The sequence below is a fragment of the Vombatus ursinus genome, unplaced genomic scaffold (genome assembly GCF_900497805.2).
Source record: "Vombatus ursinus unplaced genomic scaffold, bare-nosed wombat genome assembly UNPS02014945.1, whole genome shotgun sequence".
Classification (NCBI taxonomy): Eukaryota; Metazoa; Chordata; class Mammalia; order Diprotodontia; family Vombatidae; genus Vombatus; species Vombatus ursinus.
The window spans coordinates 24,727,310-24,751,178 of NW_020954723.1; the positions used below are offsets into that span (position 1 = coordinate 24,727,310).

Below are 23,869 nucleotides of genomic sequence, written 5' to 3' on the forward strand. Positions count from 1 at the left end.
TATCCTAACTCCCGGTCCCACCACTCACTCAAGAGCTGGATTTTCCCAGAGTCAGGTATCTCAGAGAGGCATGGCATGGGACTGGCAGGCCTTGTTTTCCCCTATGTAAAAAACACTCTTAACTTCTCCGGAGCATCCCAAGGAAAGAGAGGATGAAATCTGAACTCAAGCACCTCACAATGAGCTAAAGTCACTGTGATATAATCACTTCTATTCTAAGGAGTAAAGAAAATCTTGGCTCAACTCAAATAGTTGTGCAATGAGTCTCCCTCTCCACTTCCCCTCAACTCCACTCGACTCCCTGGTTTTGGAAAGAATTCATACGGAGGCAATAACAGTGCCAGGCCTGGAGTTAGGAAGACTCATCTTCCTGACTTCAAATCTGAACTCAAGCACTTACTAGCCATGTGATCTTGGGCAAGTCACTTAACCTTGTTTGTCTCAGTTTCCTCATCTATAAAATGAGCTGGAGAAGGAAATGGCAAAAACACTTCAGTATCTTTGCCAATAAAACCCCAAATGGGTATACGAAGAGTAGGACGTGATTGAAAAATGACTGAACAACAATGAAGGCCCCAAACTCACTCTCTACCATCTCTGAAATCCTTCCACTCAAGGCTGGTGAGCCCTTGCCTAACCATATGTAATAATAATAATAATAATAGCATTTATAAAATACTTTAAGGTTTGCAGAATGCTTTACACTATGGTATCATTTGTTCCTTACAAACCATTTTTTTTTTCAGATGAGGAAACTCAGATAGACAGAGAGGTTAGGTGACTTGCTCAGGGTCACACAGCTAGTAAGTGACTGAGGCTGAATTTGAACTCAAGTCCCCCTGACTCCAGGCCTAGTACTCTATTCACCATACCATCTAGCTGCACTTTTAGTATGGCTTTTAGTCCTAGGTGAGGAGAGGGCCATTTTTACATCCAGGAGAATTCACCCAACTCAAGTACTAGAGCAGGGGTAGGGAACCTGCAGTCTTAAGGCCACATGGCCTGTCCTAGAGCATTATCCCAACAATCCCAAACATCATGAATTTAGGGCACTGTCTCTGCTACTAGTGCAACAAGTCAGGCAACTGTCTACTATGTTCAAGTGCTGTAGAAGGAGGGGCTATATGTGATTGATGAGAGGTGGGAGGGTTCAGGGAGGCAGGTACTCAAACCCCATATAAGTGTGGGTCTATACCCTGATGCCACCAACGGTAGGACCACAAAATAGGGTAGCCAAGCTTCATAGTGCAGAGTCCCTGCCACCCATCAAACCCCATCCCCACCACTACTATCATAATGCCTGGGGTGCAAGAGGACATTCTCCTTCCATCCTCAATGAGTTCAGTATCTGGCTCACAGTCTTTTTCTTTTCCCCACCTCCTGCCTTCATACTAGGGGACTTTAACATACATACTGATACTCTCTCAAACACCCCGACCTCCTAATTCTTCAATTTACTCATTTCGCAGGACCTACTCCTCTATCTTACCACAACTACATATAATGATGGTCACACTTTGATCTTACCATCACCCACAAGTGTTCTACATCCATGTTCATAGCCTCTCACATTCCTTTATCTGATTATCATCTGTTACCATTTCTTCTCTCCCTCTACTTTGCAAGTCCAGACCCTGTTCTCCATCGTCACCTTAGTTCTTTTACAGACCTGATGATCATCCTTGCACTGGCTACATTCTCTTCCCTTCCCTGTCTTGACCCCCTGGTGAACCAGTTCAATTCTACACTGTCCTCTTCTCTCAATCCCCTTGCTCCCTTATTCTATTGAAGATCTTGCCTTTTCAAACTCCAGCAGCCTTGGATTATTCCTACCACCCCCAGCAATTGCTCCTATTCTCATGTTGCCGAACGAAGATGGAGAAAAATGACAAAACCATATTGATGGTGCACTATAAATTTATGTTATGTGATAAACAACTGTGCTCTCACTTCATCAAGGTAATCCTTTTTTTTTTTTTTTGGCTAGGCAATGAGGTTAAGTGACCTGCCCAGGGTCACACAGCTAGTAAGTGTTAAGTGTCTGAGGCTGAATGTGAACTCGGGTCCTTCTGAATCCAGGGCTGGTGCTCTATCCACTGCACCACCTAGCTGACCCAAAGGCAATCGTTTTACACCTCACTAATCAAGTCACCATCTGACTCACCACAGCAGCTTCTCCCAACTTTTTCATCCCTTCTCAAACCCTCCACATCTTCCCTGCCCCTATCCTTTCAGTTTGAGAAACTTGCCTCATTTCATTGGAAACATTGAGTACATTTGTAGAAATCTCCCTCTTCTCCCCTGTTCCTCATCTCACATCACTTAGAAACCTTCTGCCAATATCTATTCTATTACTCATTTCACACAAACAGGTAGCCTCTCTCTTTGCCAAGGCAAACGCATCGATGTGCACAAACGATCCCATTCCATCCCATTTTCTCTAGCAGATTGCCCCTCTCTATCATTCCCACTCTTTCACTTATCTTCAATCCCTCCATGTCTACTGGCTGCTTCTCTACTATTTACAAATATGCCGGTGTCTTCTCCATTCTCAAAAAATCCATCTAGTCTCCAATCTCTAACTACCTATAAGATATCTCAAAGGCATCTTAAGCTCAGCATGTCCAAATTAAACTCACTATCATTTCCTCTCCCCATCTTCCCCTCTTCCTAACTTCCCTATTACCATCTAGGGTACCACCATCCTCCCAGGCAGCCATGGTTGCAATGTAGGTTTCATCCTTGAATGCTTTCTCTTTGTCACTACCTCCTGCTCTCCCCCATATCCCACCAGTTATCCAGTCTTACCCTTTCTACCTTTGTTACATTTCTTCTTTTGACACTGCCATCTCCCTGGTGGAGGGCCTCATCTCCTCACGCCTGGACTACTGCAATTGTGTTCTACTTGGTCTCCCTGCCTCTTCTCTCCCCACACCAATAAATCCTCCCCTCATCTATGAAACTGGTCTTCCTAAAGGCAGGTCTGATCATGTCATTTTCCCTCCCCATTCAATAAATACCAGTGGCTCTTTATTACCTCTAGGATAACATATAAAATTCTATATTTGACTCTTAAAGTCCTTCTTAACTTGGCCTCTTCCTTTTTTTCCAGTTTTCTTATATTTTACTCTTTTTTTATGTGCTCTGTGATCCTCAGAATTAGGGTTAGTTACGGCCCTTAGTATAGAGTATCTTACTTCCAGTGAGTACTTAATGAATGTTAGCTGAATTGAATTGACTCCAAGGGTTATTTTTCAGATAACCTCATTTTCCTGAGGTTGCTACAGCGAAGGAATGTTGGTGGTAAATTCTGGGAGTAAGTCCACTGTCCCTCCCAGAAGTCTTCTTAATGTGCCTCAAACCAGACACTCCATCTTTGAGCCAGACTAATGGCTCCTCAGCTCTACTTCATGGCTTCTCTGGCTTCCTTCAAGTTTCAGATTAAGTTTCTCCTTCTACAAGAAGCCTTTCTGATCCCCCTTAATGCTAGTGCCTTCCCTCTTCCCTCCAATTTATCCAATCTATAGCTTGTTTGTAGGTAGTTATATAACCTTACTCCTAAAGCCTATTGGTATGGGACTGTCTTCTCATTGGTGGAGATAAATGAATGACTTGCCCTGTGTGAGGGTGGGTCAAGGTGAAGTTGGCCAAATAAAAGCGATTAGAGAACTTCAGTCTTCTCAGATTTTCCTTGAGTCTTCTCTACTCTGCACCTCATGAAGAGTAGGACATTCATCTCCAGCAGTGAGGAGACAGTCCTATTCCAATGGGCTTTGGAACTGGGCTTACAGTTCACATGTTGGCCCCATTAGACTGTGAGCTCTCTGAGGGGAAAGACTGGGTTTTTTTTGCCTTTTTTTTTTGTATCCCTGGCACTTAGCACAGTGCCTGACTCATAGTAGATACTTAACAAAATTCAAATTGATTGACTGATAATAGCCAGGGTTATGTGATCTGACTCTAGGTGTGCATGAGGCCAATGCTAGGCAATCTTATCAGGCTAAAAAGAAGAAAAAAAAAAAGAAAAAAAGGACAAGTTTACCACCCTTAGGAATCACCTCTTCCATGAAGCTTTTCCTGATTCCTCCCCCCAGCTGAAAGTAAACTCTTCCTCTTCCAATTTCTTTTTTTGAAATTTCTTTATGGAGACTTCTCCTTTGCCCTTATCTCATTCTACCCTGTATCATACTTAGTTGTGTATTTGTCTTATCTTTCCTATTAGAAAGTAGACTCTCTGAGGACAAGAATGATATAATTTTCCATCTTTATATGCCTTGAACATAGTAGGTGCTTAAATTAATCAAAGTTTGTTTAATTGAATTATATCAGACAGGTCATTCAAGTGTCAAAGGGATAATAAAAATATGGTAATAAAAAAGTGAGAGTTATAAGTAAGAAACAGTAACTGAGAGTTGTTTGTGGCCTTTCCTCACATCCTTGAGCTCAGGACTTCCTCAAGGCTCCCCTATAGCCTCTAAGATTTTAGTAACATCCATACAAATGAGCAAGTTGCTTACCCACAGATCAGTGGTACCAAACAGAGGCTCTGGGCAGCAATCACAGGAATCTGTCAATCATCCCTGTAAACCTGTAATAACCAACCCCTGAGGTCTTTTTGTATGCTTCACTCTCAAATAACACTTCTCCCTTGACAGAAAAGTCAAGCTATATATGGCAGCAAGAAGTGACCTGGCAAGGGTATACTGGTAAATATTTAACTGTCTCTCCAGAAGAAGAAAGAAATATACCCAAGACATATTTTTTAGTTTAATCTTCATTATTAACATTTTATCCATCACTTTCTTAAGTCTAAATAATCAACAAAACAACAAATCTAATTTGTAATATGTGCTGATTTATGAGTAAATGCTCACACTGAAAATTTAATACTCAGCTTTCGAAAGCCAGTGCTGACTCTAGCACACCCCTGAAGGACCACCTCTCTCCCTACACATCTTGTCTGTGGGGAACAAGATGGTCCTTTTTGATAATTCTCTCTTCATTTCCAGTTGAGAATTTTTAAAAAATTGACCTACCTTACTTAGTCCTTATCACTCCCTCTAGCTACCTGTATGAGGCAGGGGATAAAATTATTTTTAAAATAAAATCTAATTGGGAGACTAATAATAATAACAGCATTTATATGATGCTTTAAGATTTGCAAAGTGCTTTACAAATATTATCTCATTTTATCCTCACAACCATCTTGGGAAGTTGGTGCTGTTATTATCCCCATTTTACAGATATAAAACGGAGACAGACAAAGGTTGAGTGAGTTATCCAAGATCACACAGCTAATAAGTGTCTAAGGTCAAATTTGAACTCAGGCTTCTCCTGACTCCAAATCCTGCTCTCTATTTGCTTTGTCACCTAAATAAAAATTTGATCTACAGGGAATGAATCCTAGAGAAGTCATTTGTTCCCAAGCTGGGACCTGGCCATACTGCGTAATGGGTGCAGGGACAAAACATCACAATGGCAGTCTCTCGGGAGTAGCTACTAAGTCACTATGGAGACAATTAGGAGGATAAGGATCTTGTCCATTCAAGGTTGGAATCCATCTAAGGCAACTCCAAGACTGCTAGAAATGCAAATACCCACACAATCTATCCCTTTCATTGATATTTCACCTGGAGAGTAGGATTGTTTACCTGCCTGATGTGAGGGGTAAGGGGTGGAATGGGAGGAATGGGACATGATCTGATTCTTTATCCAGGGAATCATCGAGCACCACATTTGCACCCTACCCCTATTTGTATCCCACCCCCAACTGGGGTGGATTTTATACCATAGGGGAACCCTGCATCAATGCTAAAAGGATCCCTATTCCATCAGTGCTAAAGGGTCACTATTCCAATTTGGTCAGAATGGCCCAGAACATTTGGGTCCGTATAGCTGCCTGAAAAAGGACCAGACAACAGGACAGGTGATAACCTGCAAGTTTCCTGAGTGGGAAGAGGAGACCAGGAGAACCAGGAGAACTAGGGGTCTGGGCTGACTTGGGAGAGAATGAGAGTACCCTGCGTGGTCGGAAGAGGCAGGAAAGAAACTTTTCCCTTTCTCAAGAGGATGGGGGCAGTAAGAAAGGGCAGGAGCACAGCTGTTTTCAACAGGAGATTCGATAACCACGAGGTAAATTCCATTAGCCTCGAGTATTCCAGGAGGTAATTCCCAGCCCCTTTTCACTTGTGGTCTAGGGCACATTCACTAAGTGTATCCTGTGGCTGTCACAGGCCAGCAGGTAGGAACAGGGAAAGTCCCTGTCACCATAGGTCATAAGTGGAGCCAAGAACCCACATGGACTTCTCCCTTCTCAGGTTACCCTTACTGTCTTTTCCACAAAATGTATTTCTCAATATCTTTGAGTATTAGTCTCGCCTCCTCAACTATACTGTAAGCTCTCAGAGGGCAGAGGCCATATCTTTTATATCTCTTATATTCATTCCCCACTACACTGGCCACAGTGTATCACAGGTGTTTAACAAATGCTTGCTAGGGACAACTAGGTAGTTCAGTGGATAGAACACAGTCTCCAGAGTCAGGAAGACCTGAGTTCAAATCCATTCTCAGATGCTTACTAGCAGTGTGACCCTGGACAAGTCACTTATTCCCAATGGCCTCAAAAAACAAAACAAACAAACAAAAAACAACAAGAAACCAAAATAAAACAAATACTTGCTAACTTCAATAAAATATTCCTTAATGATAATGGTTCACATGAAGGCATTACCTATTGGGACCACATGTTCTCACTGGTGAACTTTCACCTTGCCCTGATCCATGCCTTGAACGTCTCTTCCCAGACATATCCATGCCCTGCCATTGCTCTTGAAGACCACACCCCCCTCCCCAGTCCAAGTATGTGTTAGCTTCCCCTATTAGAAAGTAAGCTTCTTAAGGAAAAGGGCTGCTTCTTCCTTCCTTCATTCATTTATGTAACCACTTAAAGTATGCAAACTATGGTATCTATTTGATCCTCACAACAACCCAGTGAGGAAGGTGCTATTATTGTTTCCATTTTACAAATGAGGAAACTGAGACTCAGAAAGATAAGTGACTGGCCAAGGGCTACAGAGGTAGTATCTACTACAGTACATTGGAAAGAGGACTGGCTCTAGAATCAAGGCCTGAGTTCAAATTCCACTTCTGCCACTTACTAGCTTGGACAAGCCACAACCTCCCTGGGCCTCAGTTTCCCCATCCCTAAAATGATGAGGTCCTTTCCAGCTCTAGGTCTGAGTTTCTATGAGGTGGGATTTTAACTCGGCTCTTCTCTTATGCAATCCCTGTATACTATCCACTATGCGAGCCACCTGGCTTCTTGAGACAACCACCAAACAATTACATCCATATTGGATGTGGATATAGAAAGCAAAGAGGGGTTTTTTTGGAGCAGAACTTGGCAAAACAAAAACCAGCCCTGCACCCTAACGCTGAGGAATGGGTACATTATAGGGAAGGAAGGAACAAGGTCTGGGAGCTAGGTTACCTGTATCCTGTCTTCAGGAAGCTCTGTTTTCATGGCCAACATCTCCCTGGCGTAGACATCTGGGTAGTGGGCTTCGTTGAATGCCTTTTCTAGCTCCTCCAGTTGGTAGGATGTAAAGATTGTCCTGAGGGAGACAAAACTTATTGAAGATTATGGAAGCAGAGGAAACCATATCCATTATCAGTAGTCAATTAGACTGATGACCGTTCCCTTTAGAATTACTCCTCCCTCCACCAAAGGAACACCAAAACACTTTCGGCAATAATAATGATGATGATGATAACTAGAATTTATATAGCATTTTAAGTCAGACTGACAGCTCTCCTCGGTCTTCCCCTTTCCCCCTACAAAGGAACACAAAAGCAACTTTAATAATAATAATGATAATCCCTAGCATTCATATAGCACTTTAAGTTAGGCTGATGACTTTCCCCAGCCCTTCCCCTCCCTCTTATCTCACACAAAGGAACATGAAAGCACCATCAGCAAGAATACTAATGATAATAATGGCTAGCATTTATAAAGCACTTTAAGTTTTGCAAAGTGCTTCACATATCATCTCAATTAATCTCACAACAACCCTGTGAGGTGGGTGCTATTATTATCCCCATTTTATGAATAGGGAAACTGAGGCAGGCAGAAGTTAAATTGCTTGCCCAGGGTCACCCAGTTAATAAGTGTCAGAGGAAAGATTTGAATCCATGTTTTCCTTACTCCAGTTCCAACACTCTATGTACTGGAGGCAACTCTCCGAGGAGAGTTGCCTTGCCTAGGGTTGGGGTCATCTAGCGTACATCTACTTCCAAGGGAGAAGCCAAGGCAGTACAGCTTATAGTTCTGGATAGGTCCAATATAGCCTGGACCTTATATTGAAGCACCTCTGTGAGAGATAAAGACGGGGCCCCTTCCATTCCTTCTACCCAGAAAGAAGTAATACATCTAATTATACGCACCCAGAAAGGCATGCCAACAGTTTAACTTCTTTGATTGGAACCAACATATTCCTTCAGTGTAATGTATTGTTTTATTTGAGCCTGCCAATGCCATTTCATTTAGAAGTCATTCTGTGTTTGATCTAGAAAGGGTATCTTTAAAGATATGTAGCAGAGAGTATTCCTAGGTCCTACTGAAAGGTTTTCCAAGAAGTCCTCCACATATTGAGAAAGGTAAATGATCCGTTAATTTCTATCCCGTTATGGATGTCATTCATTCATTCACTCAAGAAGTATTTCCATGAATCCTTCCAAGGCTCAGAGGCTTCTTATATTCCCACTGTAGCTACAACCTGAGAAATACATCCTACAAAATTTCTCATCTAGTATCTTCCCTCTTCTTTTTCCCCAGCCTATTTTATCTCAAGACTTCAACCCTACACCATCATCTTCTTAACCTTCTGCTCTGCTTTGCCCTCACTGGGCTCCCTAAAATGTCAAATGGACAACACTCTGCCACCAATTCCCCCTATACCTGAATCAGAAGGTACACTTCCCCCACATACTCCATCTCCCCTCTTTTCCAAGACAAACCACCTTCTAGAATTTCCATCCAGACCCTTCCACCACCCCAACTCCCAATTCTCTGCAGTATCCTCAAGCACTCATGGTACAGATGGGGCATATTATGATCTCCAAGGGAAGCACTTCAACCTGCTTTTGCCTATCCAATAACAGGTACAACCTCTTCCTTCTCCAGGTACTGATATCAAGACTGTTTCCAGGTGACATTTACCTGGATACTGTTCAGCAATGAACATTGAAATCCAAGCTAGGCTTCAAGTGCTGAAACTGCTTTAAAGGTATTCTATAGTTGATCCCATTAGAATTCCATTGGATCAACATAGATCTACTACAGGACTTTAAGAACACTTAGAAATCCTCATATTCTTCTCTTTAAACAAGGAAATAACATTAACCAAAGTATCTTTCAAAAAGGAATCACAAATGTAATATCTACTTTCATTTCAATTCAGTAAGCACTTATTAATGTATACTACAGGCAAAACAGTGGACAGTGGGCCAGGAATTGACTTAATATTGTTGGGGAATGGGGTCGAGAAGGAAAGAAAAAAATCAATTTATTATACAAAGTTCCTAGTTTGACCCTAAATCGTTTTTCCTGTTTTCCTGGTTTTGAAACGCTTAAGTATGCAAAAAGTAAATTATTTGGCATTTTGAAAGTCTTTCACTTTCTATTCTGATTCTCTTTACTCCCTACTACTCATAACTGGAGGGTCTCACTAATATAAATCATCCCAATCACAATTCCTTTTTGTAATTATTGAAATGGATAAGCACAGGTCATACCATCTGGCCAAGGTCAAAGAGAGGATCAGAGATAGATAGGACTATCCACGAACCTTAACTCCCAATCCATTTGGTTTTGGAGGCTGTTCTATTACATTCAAGTCTAGTCTCCTCTAACACCAACCCCCATTCTTCCTTTAGTCTGGACCCAAGTCCTGAGCCTGCCCATTCTATGGTGATCCCGACCCAATAAGTGAACCCAAATCCTATGTTTATAAAATGGATACTTGTCTCATTCACAATCTGATCCCAAACTAATCTGTAAAAGAATTCCGTTTGCATTTTTAAAGGAATTGAAGAATCTTCTGGCATCTGAAGGGACCTGCATTGCGAGGCTCTAGTCCCTTTCCCTTTATCTGGCTTTGATTGTTCCCCATCCCTCCTCCCCCCACCCCTAGTTAAGAGAGGTGTCTGGTTTGAACCTGGATTATCTCCAACAGATAAAGATCTAACTGCCACCCATTTTCTTTTGTTGAACATCCCTAAATCAGAGGAGCATGGGGAAAAATCTACTTCAATTAACAAAAAAACAAAAGTGTCAGCAATTAGCAATCCTTCCCAGTTCTCTAATCTCCTCTACCCCCAGGTCCCTATGTTTTTGAAATAACTTGCAGGAAGGGGGAGGGGGAGGCAAGGGGGAAACCTTAACGAAAATCACAAAATTGAAGATCTCTAATGATAGGGAACCCATTACTTTCTGAGGGAGATCATTTTGGCACAGCTCTGTTTAGTTTAATTTCCATGTTCATGAGTCTTTCAAAACACATGTAATGGTGACCTATCTCAGAGCTCATAATTTTAAAGCAGATTTCTTGGAATTTCTGTACTTTAAGACTAAGAAAAAAGGTGTGAAAGACTCCCTAATGATCTCCCACAGGACTTTTGTTTTGATCTAGCAGGATCAAATATATGGGAAAGAAAGAGAGAAAGAGAGAGAGAAGGAGGGAAGGAAGGAAGGCAGGAAAAAAGAAAAGGAGGAAGGAAGGGAGGGAAGAAGAAAGGAAGAGAGGAAAGGAGGAAGGGAAGAAACTGCAATATAAGGAACATTATGGGGGCACCCAAGACTTTAAGGGGTAAACTTTTTTTTGAAAATGTTACGATACTGGGTTCGAGTGCTTGCAAAACATTGACGACATTTATTCAGTATTAGTTAGTTTTGACTTTGATCCAGGACCCTTACCTCCTTTATTCCTCTCATCCTAAAGAGATATGGGGGGGGGGGGGGTGGAGAGAGAGTGTTAGGTGAGTAGGATCTTGGAGAAACTTGTAATTCTGACAGAAAACATGAGGGGACTGGATTAGGACAGATTCAGTAAGTTGTTTGGGGCCAAAGGAGAAGCCACTTGAAAGGAGCCAATATGGTCAATTTAGGGACAAACTCCAGGTTTACACTCATTCACGGGTTCAGTTTAGGAATACCTTTTTAAAAAGAAATAGGAATGCCTTCTCCTACACAACAGAGAGGTAAGGGACTATTAGGACAAAATATTGTTTATATCAGGTGGTTTTGTTTTGTTTTGTTTTTTCTTAATTTGTCCCAAGTGGGGGTAAGTTTAGAGGAGACGGTAGAAGGAAATGGTTGTGATATTAAGACAAAAGGCATCTATAAAATGTATTTTTAAAAAGAGAGAGATGGGAATAGACAGAATTTCCAAAGGGCAAAAGATCAGGTGACAGTAGGAAAGAGATTAGAGATAGCGTGAGAATGGAATCTAGTAGAAAGGAGAGAAAAGGATTGCTAGGATGAGGTGGAGAGGAGGAAAGAATGAAATCAGGAATCATCTAGAGGTGTAACAAGGAATGGTGGTAAAGGTAATGAGGAGAGTGGGGAAGGAGGGAGAAAGAGAGAATTAAGGTTGCAAGGAGATTGGGAGGATAGAGGAAGAACAGCAAGTGACCGGGAATGGTTGAAGGAAGAGATAGTATGAGTCCTGGAAGACTACAAGCTAGGATCCAGTTGCTTTACTGATCCCGGATAGGAGAAAGCCCCTTCTACGGCGTGGCAGCCGGGAGGCAAAGGAACCAGCTCCAGTTGAAAGCGGGAGTGGATTTGGAGAGAACAGAGGAACTGGTGCAGATCTGAGGAATATGCTGACACACTGAAAACTAGGTGGCCGCTTTCCCCATTCCTACTTTGTCTAGGACGCGGGTTTCTGCCAATTTCGTTTCCGATTAAAAAGAAGAGGAAAACATGGGAAGGGAATAGTTTTCACCTTGGCCAGCAGCTCCTCATGGCCCTGAATCTGACCCACACTCTTAAGGGTCAGAACACCACATTTCTCCCAACAAACCCAGACTGCTCCTCTCCTCCACTCACAGAGTCTTTGCCTGGGGAGCAAGGGTACAGACCTTGGGGTGGGGTTGAGGACAGACTAGGGACTGAGGGAAAAGAGCTAGAAGGTGGTTCCCACAGGGGTCTGACCTGAGCCATAATAGTAGGTGACCAGCGAGTGAGTGGCTCTTACCTGTGTCGTCTCTTCTTCCGTTTCTTGGTCTGGTTTAAGGAAGATTTGGTCATTTTTCTGTCGCTGGAAGAAACATCTTCAGAATCTGAAAAGGGAAAGGAGGGACATGCGGCACTATGGGAAATCACGCCTTCTTATTCTGGTTGAGTAGTGGTTGTTGGGTAGGGGTCAAACTTTGGGGCCCGAGGGCTACTGTCCCCTTTGGAATCCCTGCCGCTGTCCCCATCACTGTCTGAGGGGTGCGCCGCATCCTCCCGTTCCCAACGCAGATTATAAGAAAGATTTTTGTAGGTTTGGTTGTGATAGAAAAGGGACGGAAAGGAAGAAGCCCTTGGTGTCTTGAAAAGCTCGGAGGAGGGAGAGGGAGTGTCACTATATGGGGAGTAAAGGGAAACGCGGGGGTGAGTGGGTAGGGAAAGAGGGCTTGTGCCCCAAGTCCCCGGGGAGATCCAGAGAGCAGAGGGAGCGCCCTGGCTCTGTGTCCTCCTCCTTCCCTCTTCAACACACACACACACACACACACACACACACACACACACACACACACACACACACACACCCCACACACAAGCAGGAAAGTTGGACCAAAAGAGCCAGGAGCCGCTAGTAAGAAAACCTGCCTTGGACAGGTGGAAGAGGAGGGGAGAGAGCAGAGAACAGGAATGGGGGAAAATCAGGGCAAGAGGTTCACCATCCCAGGGTCACTTCTATGGGGAGGTGCGTTGAAGGCCCGACATTGTGAGACAGTAAAAAAAAAAAAAGAAGAAAGAAAACGAAAAATAAGAGAAAGAGAAAAGAGGCTGGAGGGGAGATTAGAAATGAATACTGGGGATCTGCACCCCGTTTGTTGTAGGGGAGAGGAAGGAGAAAAACGGAAGGGGTGGGGAAGAGTAGCTGCGACCAAGATCCGAGCAGAGCTGAGATGCATCACAGTCCCGGAGCCAAAAATGGCTCATTGAGAATAAATGTATTAAATAAATTCATTCATTAAGATATTGGTTGTTATCGAGAATTAGATGCTATTCCCATCCAAGGATTGGTTCGTTTGTTTGTTTTTAACTGATGGAGGATGAAAGGAGGTGACATCTGGCCAGTTTTCGTTGGCTTTTATTTTTTTCAAAAGAGGAATTTTTGGTCATTTGAACTAACAACAACCAAAAAAGGCAGGGTGCGATAAAGGGGAATAAGAACTTCGGGCGCGGGCAGCCGGGGCTGGCAGCAGCGCTGGGGAGCCGCGGATTCTAGCGAAGCCTGCTGCGGCCGGGGCTCCGCAGTCCCCGAAGTGGCCGCCGCCGGGACCGCTCCCCTGTTGGAAAACGAATAGGGCTCCCTCCCGGCTCGTCTCTCGCCCCCGGCCTGCCTGGCCCTCAGCGGCCAGGCTGCAGGGGATGTGGACGAGGAAGGAAAGGGGACTTCTGCGAGCTGCCCCAAGAGATCCGAGCTTCTCACGCGTCCGCCTACAGCCCCCCGAAAACACACAACGGGCTCTGGCACCCGGCGCCCCCTCTCTTTCCCTGGCCCTGCAGCCTGAGACGCCCCCCAGGTTCTCAACGAAAGGCGGCGTCCCGGGCTGAAGGGGCCCTATCCGGAGACCCTGAAAAATCGTGAAGCTGTTCCTATCGGCGGGCGGTTGCAGGGGAGCCAGACTGAGCCAGGGCAGACGGCCAGGGCGGGGGTCGGGTGGATGAAGGGTGGGAGATGATGGGAACCGGGATCCTTGGAATCCCCTGATGGAAGCGAAGGGTCTCTGTTCGCTCTGCTCCGGCCACTTCGTGGGCCACTAACTTTTTTTCTCCTATCTGTCCTGGGGAGGGACTCCAAGGGCGGGGAATGGGCAGCTCTCCAGGCTCTCCCCCTTTCCCCCAGCCACCATCCATCCCTTCTTGCTCGACTCCTACCTGAGCTGGCCGTCTGGCTGGTATCGAGCTGCCCCGAGGCTCTGCCCAAGGGCTGCAGGTGGACATTCTGGGGGTCGGACAGGACTTCCAGGAAGGTGGGTTGCGTGTAGAAGCCTGGGAGCCCCCCTGTCCCCAGGAGCCCCATGCCCCCCACACCAGCCGGGCTAAGCACCGAGCGGGCAGTCAGCAGGTGCCCGGTAGGCAAGCTGTCCAGGGCGGCCCGCGGATGTGAGCTGGGTGGCTCCTTGTTCAAGCCCAGAATCTCCTGGATGCCGAAACCGGTGCACCTAGGCGGGTTCCCCCCCGAATTACTCTTGGCCACAGTTTCGGCTTTAGGTTTGCTCAGCGCTTCCCCGGCTTTCCCTGTCATCTCCGGGTGCTTTGGAGGGGCAGAGCCCGAGCCGATTTTTCCTCCCCCCCACCCCCCCTCCTCTCTCCCCTCCTCTTGAAGTTGGTCCCAGGTGCCCCCTCTGGTGTCTAATGCTCTGGAGCCCCAAGGAGATTCCCCTTTTATCCAACCAGGCAGCAGCCCAAGTAGGGTCAGAGCTGAGCAGCCAATCACCGGGGCCAGGAGCGATTAGGAATTCCAAAAAATTCCTACAGGCTACAGGCGGCAGGCGGCACAGAGGGCCCCAGGGGCACCAGGACAGAGATCAAGAGACCAAAGAGGGCTCCTGATCAGGGTGAGAAGGGCTTTGGTCAGAGAGATCCAGAATGTTTCCAAGGACAAGACCTGGAAGACAGGCCTCTGTTTCCAGTGCACAGCATGGCAAAGAGATGTGGGGCCCCAAGGAGAGAGCAGAAAGACTAGGGAAAAGGGATGGAGGTTCAACTAGGGCAGATGAGAAGGAGGGAAGGGTGCCCAGGATAAGACAAGGAGGGATACTTGGGGAGTTTGGAGGAAGAGAAGGAAAAGATGGCACAAACAGGTCAGAAAAAGAGTCCTGGCAAAAACAAAACAAACAAACCAAAACCAAACAAAACCCAAATGTCTAGAAAATAGCAGAGAAGTCTCAGGCCCAAAGAATAGGTCCCTGCAGCAGTGCTGAAGAGGAATGGATCAGTTTAAAAAAAAAAAAAAGGTAGGAGAAACAGTCCCAATAGAGGAGGAGAAAGCTATCCATATAGTCAGTACAGCGAAAGGGAACAAGATCATAGGACCAACTAGAAAACCAATCCTCTGGTTTCACAGATGAGGAAACTGAGGCAGTGAGGTTAAATGATGGTGCCTAGAGTGGTCAGAGCCTCAACAGGAAACCAGGTCATCTGAACCCAAATCTAAGGGGCTTTAGGGTGGCGTAGCAAGTAGAAAATAAGGAGAGATTTTGGTATGAACAGAGGGGAGATCTGGAAGAAAAAAGAAATCCGGTGTGTTGAGTGAGGGGAGGTAAGAAGGGGGTATTCCAGGGGAAAGTTGAAAGGATTTGTAAATAGAATCCCTGGCAGAATAAAGGGAAGTCAGAGAATTGGCTAGGAGAGGTCATCCTGGTGAAAAGAGGAGGGTGACCTCGATTGGAAAGGATGGCACTTTCTCAGGATTTATATGAGGGAATATGTAAGGTATGTGTTTGTGCATACGTGTGTGCATGTGTGGTAGGGGGTGGGGGGGGTGTTACAGTGAACATACCTTCCAGCATGACACTGGGAAGCTAGCTATTTAGCTAATGGTGCTTCGGGGGAGGGTTCTGGGATGGAGTTTGGGGTTGGAGAGGAAGCACATTGTCGGAACTGTGATTTTAATGGAGATCTGAGATTACTGGAAAGGTCAAAAATAGCAAATTGTACCAAGCAGGAAAAGGAGGCAACTCAAACATAAAGCATTGTTCTGATGCAAAGGTTGGGGATGGTGCCACTGGCCTGAAGAAGACGGAGCTCTGAGAAAAAGCAGCTCAGGGCTCCTGATGGAGTCATCTCGGGAGTGTGGCAAGAGGCTCTCTTATGCCCCCCCCAACCCCCAATCCCCAGGCTATTAATCAAGAAAGACAGTCTCCAGCTCTCGGTGAATGGGTGGGTCCCTGTGTCCTTGACAGACATTAGCTATTTCCCTTTCAAGGAACCAGTCACCTCTGGTCCCAGTGAGATGGATGCAGGGACGGTCAAGATTATTTGGGGGGACAGGGATTGAGCTAAGGAAATGACTCACTTAAGGTCATCTTAGTGGTCAGCAGCAGAGACTCAAATAATGTCACCTTTGTATGTCACTGTGTATTGCACAAGGCCCTTTCCCACACATTATCTCATTTAATCTACAAAACTACTCTTTGAGGTAGGCAAGGCAACTCTCATTGTCTACATTTTAAAGAAGAGAAAACTGAAACTCAGAGAGGTTGAACAACTTGTTAATAGCCCCAGAGCTAATTAGTAATGGACCAATACTAAGATCCAGGAATCCTAACTCTAAGTGAGGGGTGGGGAACTTTTGGCCCTAAGGTCTCATGTGGCCTTCTAGATTCTTAAGGGTGGTCTTTTGACTGAATCCAAATCTCAGAGAACAAATCTTTGCTCTGAACTTAAGGACCTAGAAGGCCACATGTGGCCTTAAGACTGCAGGTTCCCTACCCCTGCTCTAAGTCCTGGGCTTTTTGCATTACTCCATAAGTGCAGATTAACTTGAATCTTATTCTAGAGTCCCTGTTTCTCCTGCTAAAGAATTTTTTTTGGGTCTTTTTTGTTGTTCAGTTGTGTCCAACTCTCCATAACTCCATTTGGGTTTGTTTGTTTGTTCTTTGGCATACTGACAAGATACTGCCATTTTCTTCTCCATTTCATTTTTATAGATGTGGAAACTAAGGCAAATGGGGTTAAGTGACTTGTCCAGGGTCACACAGCTAGTAAATGTCTGAAGCCAGATCTGAACTCAGGAAGATGAGTCTTCCTGACTCCAAGCCTGACACTTCATCCACTTTGACACCTAGTTGCCCCATATATCTCTTGTGTGTGTCCCTTAATCTCTACTCACACAACCACATCCTGGTGAAGAGCTTCATCACCTCACGATTAGACTACTGCAATGGACAACTACAATTGGTCTCTATCTCAAGTTTCTCCCCACTCCAAATCATTCTTCACTTGGCTGTCCAAGTGATTTTCCTAAAGTGCAGATCTTGACCATGTTATCCCCGACTCAGTGAACTCCATTGGCTCCCTATGACCTCCAGGATCGAATATAAAATCCTCTGCTAGGCACTTCACATCCTTCACTACCTGGCCCCTTCTTACCTTTCCAGTTTTCTTATTCTCTACTCCATCCCACATATCCTACAATTCGGATGCACTGGACTACTTAGTGTTCTTCATCTCTCCACTCCATGCCTTTTCACTGGCTGCCCTCCATGCCTGGAATACTCTCCCTTCTTACCTCCTCCTCCCGGCTGGTTTCCTGGGCTTCCTTTAAGACTCAGCTCACTTTCTGTAGGAGGCCTTTCCTGGTCTCCCCCTTCTCTTCACCCCCAAACACTCATGCCTTCCTCTTGAGATTAAATATCTTGTATATAATCTTGAGGTTATATGGGTATGTTATTTTATCCCTCTGAGATGTATATATCTTATATGCACATAGTTTTTCACATGTTATCTCTCTCATTAGAATATGAATTCTTTGAAGGCAAAGACCATGGTTTTTTAAAAAGTAATTTATTTATTTTTAGTTTTCAACATCCACTTCCATAAGATTTTGAGTTCCAAATTTTCTCCCCTTTCCTCCCCTTCTTTCACCCCAAGACAGCGTACAATCTGATATAGCCTCTACACATACATTCCTATTAAACATATTTTCACATTAGTCATGTTGTAAAGAACAAAGACTATGTTTTTGTCTTTATTTGTATCCCCAGTGCTTAACACAGTGCCCAGCATGAAGCAAGTGCTTAATAAATGCTTATTGACTATCTTTCTTGGGGCCAAGGTGAATAAGGGAGAGGACCATTCTATAGAACTTCATAAGTCTCCACCCCCAACTAGTTCAATTCATGCCAACAAATGCATTAAATGACCAGAAGGAAAAGAGTTTTAAATAAATTAAGTGAAAGATAGTTCAATCCAATTTAGGAAAAGTCAAGAAGAGATCCAATGACCAAATAGAATAGACAAGAGCCACCGAAAGAAGAATGCTGTTCTGGGGACCCAGCCCATCATTCTCCATAGTGATGTTAATAGGAGAGTTGGACATCTATGGAGGATGTGGAATCCTCTGATAGTCTGGGGCATAAATCAGCCAATCTATCAGGTTATATAACCCACTGGGGATTTTAGCGTGCAATATAATCCACGTGGAGATGAGCCCAGTGAAAAAATGTGCATGTCTCCTATATAAAAGAGGAACAATGGCAGAACTACACTTCAGGACAAGAGAAAATTGACCCTTGAACTGACCATTCAAGGTGGCTGGGACATAGTGGAAAGAGTACTGGGTTCAAGTCCTGTGTCTGACACATACTGGCCGAGTACCCCTGGGAAAGTCACTTAACCTCTCCCCCCTTAGTAATCTAGGCAACTCTTTAAGACTGTAAGTTGCAGAAAAGGTACCAACTGGCATTGATAAAGGGAGTTTCCTCATCCCAGAGTTCCTTATGTCAATGAAATCACAGGTCCTGCCTCTATCTCTATGTTTGTTGCTGTTATTCAGTCATTTTCAGGCAAGTCTGGCTCTTTGTGACTTCATTTTGGGGTTTTCTTGGCAAAGATACTGGAGTGGCTTGCCATTTCCTTCTCTAGGTCATTTTACAGATTGAGGAAACTGAGGCAAACAGGGTTAAGTGACTTGCCCAAGGTGACACAGTTATTAAGTCTCTGAGAATTTGAACTCGTGAAGGTGAGTCTTCCTGATTCTGAGCCTAGTCCCATATCCATTGTACCATCTTGAGATACATATATACATACATACATACATACATATCGACATATATGGACATATATGCATGAAAATAAACTCCTTGAGGGCAAGAATTGTTCATTTCACTTTTGTCTTTGTATCCCACAGTGCCTGCCACAAAATTGATGCTTAAATGCTTGTTGATTGCTCAAATGCTTAATAAATGCTTGTAGATTGATCAAACATACAAAATGTTTTGTAATCTATAAATCACCATAGAAATGGTAGCTCCAGTTATCATTGTTATTGCCCATCTCCTTGTAATTGCAAAATATCTGGAGAAAAAAAAGAATTTAGAATGTTTCTAGAAAGTAACTGGAGCAAGGCTGGTCTCTAAGGGGAATGAAGCCTGCCTGTTTCAAAAGCTCCTACTCTTACAGCTGGGGATGAATGTCTATGTTATGTTAATGGCATTTGTCATGTCACTGACATCACATGACAACCAAGATGACCTGGATGAAACACTACGAGGAGGGGCATGAGTGATGGAAAATAAAGAATTTGAATGATGGAAAACACAGATCTTGTCAGGAAATGAGAATGAAAAATTTCTTGACCAACTCCTGGACTTAAAGGTGCCAGATTTCCAATTCCGGTGAGACAATAATCCCTAGAAGGGGTTCACAAGCTCTCTGGTGGGTCATTGTTCCAAAGAGAATAAATGTGGGTTCCAAAACTGAAGGAACAGAAGCAGATAGGCAGAGACTTCCATGTGTCCATTCACAACCCATGCATTTTGCCGATGGGAATTTTGTAACTCATCTGGGGGAGGTGGGGAGAGCACACTGCAGATTGTCTGTAGAGCAAATGGTATGTGTGTGCAGATTAAGTATATATTGGTTGCAACTGCTCTGTAACTCTCATCATAATATGAGAACTACCATTCTGCATCAGACCCAAGGTCAGAGTTATTCCTGGAAAGGGGAAGAATGCTATATCTAAGGCTATACCTAGGGAGTATGGGACCCTGTGGTAATCACACTATGTGATCCTATATTGAAACTGAGTTGAAAGAAATATCAAAGGTAGCCTTTTAAAAACATTATTGATACCTTTTGTTTTTCCAACGTCTTTAATTTTAAATCACCGCATTTGAATGTTGGAAGGGACCTTAGTGCCCATCTAATCAACGCATTAGAAACCCTGAGGATCTTCCCTTCTCAGATTGATTTTCTTTTTCTAAGTAAAAGAGGCCATTCTTCATTTCATTTCTTACCTAGACTTAATCACTGAATGGGCATTGCCTCAGTCAAACTGCGACCTGAGAAGGACTTTAGCTTAAAAAGGCCAAGATCTTCCACTGCATCCGTGGCCATCTCTAGTCATCCTGATCTATATCTTGCCACTGGACCCAGATAGTGACTTTGCACAGCCCTCTCTCACTTAAATCTAATTCACTTGCAAGCCATTGCAAGTTCCTGATGTCATGGTCTTCTTTAAGAATGAAGGACAAACAATAACAACCCATATGCCAAAGTAATATCTCATCCTCTTCTCCTACCCAGCAAGCTTTCCCAAAGGTAGTCTTGCAGGAGAAAAGAAGTCACAAATGTGTATTGAATAATAATACCTCAGAGTTCCAAGACAACTCAGAGCCATTCTAGTCTACATCATCCATATTTTCAGAGCCAAAACTATGGCAGAGTGACCATGGCTTTGCTTCAGTGTGCTGAAATTTAGAGGGCACTGGGCACCTTTTCAGTTCTTCAGCAGGTAGAAACAATCAAACTTAGCACCCAGTTAGCAAGAAGAATCTGTTGAAACCTTATCAGAAACTTTGTCCCTTTGTGGGTACCCTCTCCTCCTCCTGCCCCCTTTTCCATCTTTCCTTTATGTGTGTTCCTTATTTAGAATGTGATTTCCTTGAGAGTAGGTACTAATTCGCTTGTAGATGTATCCCCAGGGCCTAACAGTGCCTGGCAGAGAACTTATAAACATTTCTCTCTCTCTCTCTCTCTCTCTCTCTCTCTCTCTCTCTCTCTCTCTTCTGTTTCCCTCTCTTCCTATTCTGTCTCTCCCCCTTCTATCTTTCTCCTCTCTTTTTTTCTCTCTTAAACTCTCTTTCTCTCTTTCTCTCTGTCTGTCTTTCTCTGTCTCTGTCTATCTCTCTCTCTCTGTCTCTCTCTCTAAATCTCAGATATCATGCCTTTTCCCCCATAGCTGCACCCTAGGTAAACTCTCCTACCCCACCTCCAGACCTAGCCAACCCTACTTCTCCCCACCTATGACCTCAGAGGGATTCAGGGTCTTTCCCATCTCAAAAGAATTTGTCTCACAAAGTTGACTTGAGGGCACATGGCAATTATGCTTGGTCCAAGTATGTTTTGTTCTGCTTATCCTGGGCAAAAGAACTGCTAGTTATGGCTCTGAATTCCAGAGTCAGAATCCTCTCTCTACAACATCCCCTATAAATCCTCATCTAGTTTCTTAAGTGATGGGGAATTTGCTATCTCTTTGAGCAGCTCATTCCATTTTTGGGCAGTTGAGGAAATATTGTTATGAAGGTTTTCCTTACATGTAGCTAAAACCTTCATCTCTGCTCATGGTTCTGTCTTCTGGAGCCAAAGAGAACAAGTCTCAATCCCCCTTCCAGATCCCTATTTTCAGATCCCTGAAAATAGCTCTCATGTTCTCCCTATGCCTTCTTCCTTTTTCCCCCAGAGAATAGATTTTTTTGCACTTTTGTACAAATTCATTTGACAGATGAGGAAACTGAGGCCAATAGGGTTAAGTGACTTGCCCAGGGTCACACAGCTAGTAAGTGCCTGATGTCAAATTTGAACTCAGGTCTTCCTGATTCCAGACCCTTTCATTTATCCACTGCACCACCTAGCAGTCCCAGAATCAGTAAGACTTAAGTTCAAATCTAGCATCAGACATTTCTTTCATCTTTAAAAAATTCTTAACTTCACAAACACCAAATAAAATGAGCGTTTCCACATACATTGTAGAGCAAAAGGAGGGGGTCATGCATGAAGCTACACATCTCTATTATATAGAACTTGCTTTTCTTTTTTAAATATATAAAACTTCAGCATGCAACCTTTATAGCTGTTCTATTTGTTTGTGATTCCTTCTGGTTTCTCTTCTTTTCTATTTAAAAAAAACTTGGGAGCCCTATCTCAAGCTTCTCCTCCTACACCCACCTCAATTAAGTCTTTTCTCTGTGCTGCTCTGAGTATACCCAGTCCATAATTTGTTTCTGACAAGAGGACTGTTATGTATGTTTATTCTCCCTAACAGCTTGAAAAGTTAAATACAGTATGTTCCTAGCAAACATTCTTGCTTTAATTCTTCATAAGATCTGATATTTTTCACCTAGACAGCTAGGTAGCTCACTAGATAGAGCACTGGACCTAGAATCAGAAAGTTGATGTTGTTGTTCAGTTGTGTCCAACTCTTCATGACCCCATTTGGCGGTTTTCTTGTCAAGACACTGGAGCGGCTTGCCATTTCCTTCTCCAGTTCATTTGACAGATGAGGAAACTGAGGCCAACAGGGTTAAGTGACTTGCCCAGGGTCACATAACTAGTAAGTGCCCGATGTCAAATTCGAACTCAGGTCTTCCTGATTCCAGACCCTAGTATCTATCCACTGCACCACCTAGCTGCCCCAGAATCAGGGAGACTCAAATTCAAATCTAACATCAGACACTTCTAGTTGTGTGACCCTGGGCAAGTCACTTCACTTCTGTCTGCCTCAGTTTCCTCTTCTCTAAAATGGAGACAATAGTAGCACCTACCTCTCAGGGTTGTGATAAGGTTCAAATGAGATAATAGTTCCAGGATCCTAGATAATATTTCCCATGAATTATGGTTGAAAATAGCTTCTACCATGCAGTCGCAGTAGAGATATAGAGGTGACATAATGTATGTCTGCACTGTGCCAAGTCATAACAATGTTATTAAAGTTAACCTGTGAGCTTAACATTGGCAAGATGCCTTGCTTGTCTGCTGCCCTATAAATCAAGTAGGCACTGGTCATTGAGTGGGAACCCATTTTGGGATTTGGGTAATGCATAGAAGAATGTATGTACCTGCTTTGATCTGCCCCCAACAAGGCTTGGGAGGGGAAATCTGTGTTTGCCTCAACTGGCCCCCATTGAGGCTTAGGGGACCAGCAGGAGTCATAGCTCCTACCATTCTCACCTGCCCCTTCAAGAAGTGTGATTAGGTAATCCCGTAGGAGCTGGTGTTCCCATTAGCAGCAAACTCCTTTTGAGAAGACTAGACTAGTATAAAAAAAGCTTATTTAACCCCTCTGAAGCTGTCTTCCTATCTGACCAGATGAAAAGTGAAACTGTGCCCAAAGGAAGGTAAATTTTGATGGTTGAAAGCTGCCTAGTTCACTTGGAGTTTACTGAGTAGATCTCTCTCTCAAAGACCAAGCCTTAAACCCAATTCACTCTGGGGATTGAGATAATGATATTAAAAAAGGAACAAAAGAAGAAATCCATTTTATTAGGAGCCCTACTGTGTTCTCCTGCCCAACAAATGGTATTACTTGTGTGTGTTTACCTGTGAAACATCTGGCCACTGGACCCAGATGGCTCTGAAGGAGAAAATGAGGCTGGTGACTTTGCACAACCCTTCCTTCATTCAAATCAAAGTCAATTGCAGGTTACGTCATCATCTCCCTGATGTCATGGTCCTCTTTGGGAATGAAGGATAAACACAACAGCAATAATCTCAATCCGCTCAAGGATGCCTGCACACAAATAAAAGATAAATATAGTCAGGGACCAGCTAGGTGGAGAAGTGGATAGAGCTCTGGGTTTGGAGTCAAGAAGACCCAAATTCAAATCCAGCCTCAGAAACTTCCTAGTCATGTGACCTTGGGCAAAT

At 43.9% G+C, this 23,869-nt stretch overlaps 1 protein-coding gene across 1 annotated transcript in view; it reads right to left on the minus strand.

Annotated features, from left to right (window-relative positions):
• VSX2 (visual system homeobox 2) overlaps positions 1-14,525 on the minus strand; it is a 30,928-nt gene extending 16,403 nt beyond the window's left edge. Inside the window, exons 1-3 of the mRNA XM_027844681.1 lie at positions 14,156-14,525; positions 12,258-12,342; positions 7,490-7,613 (exon numbers count right to left, since the gene is read on the minus strand). Of these exons, the coding sequence (XP_027700482.1) occupies positions 7,490-7,613; positions 12,258-12,342; positions 14,156-14,525 (579 nt within the window). The remainder of the gene's footprint in view (positions 1-7,489; positions 7,614-12,257; positions 12,343-14,155) is intronic.
• Between the last annotated feature and the right edge of the window lie 9,344 nt (positions 14,526-23,869).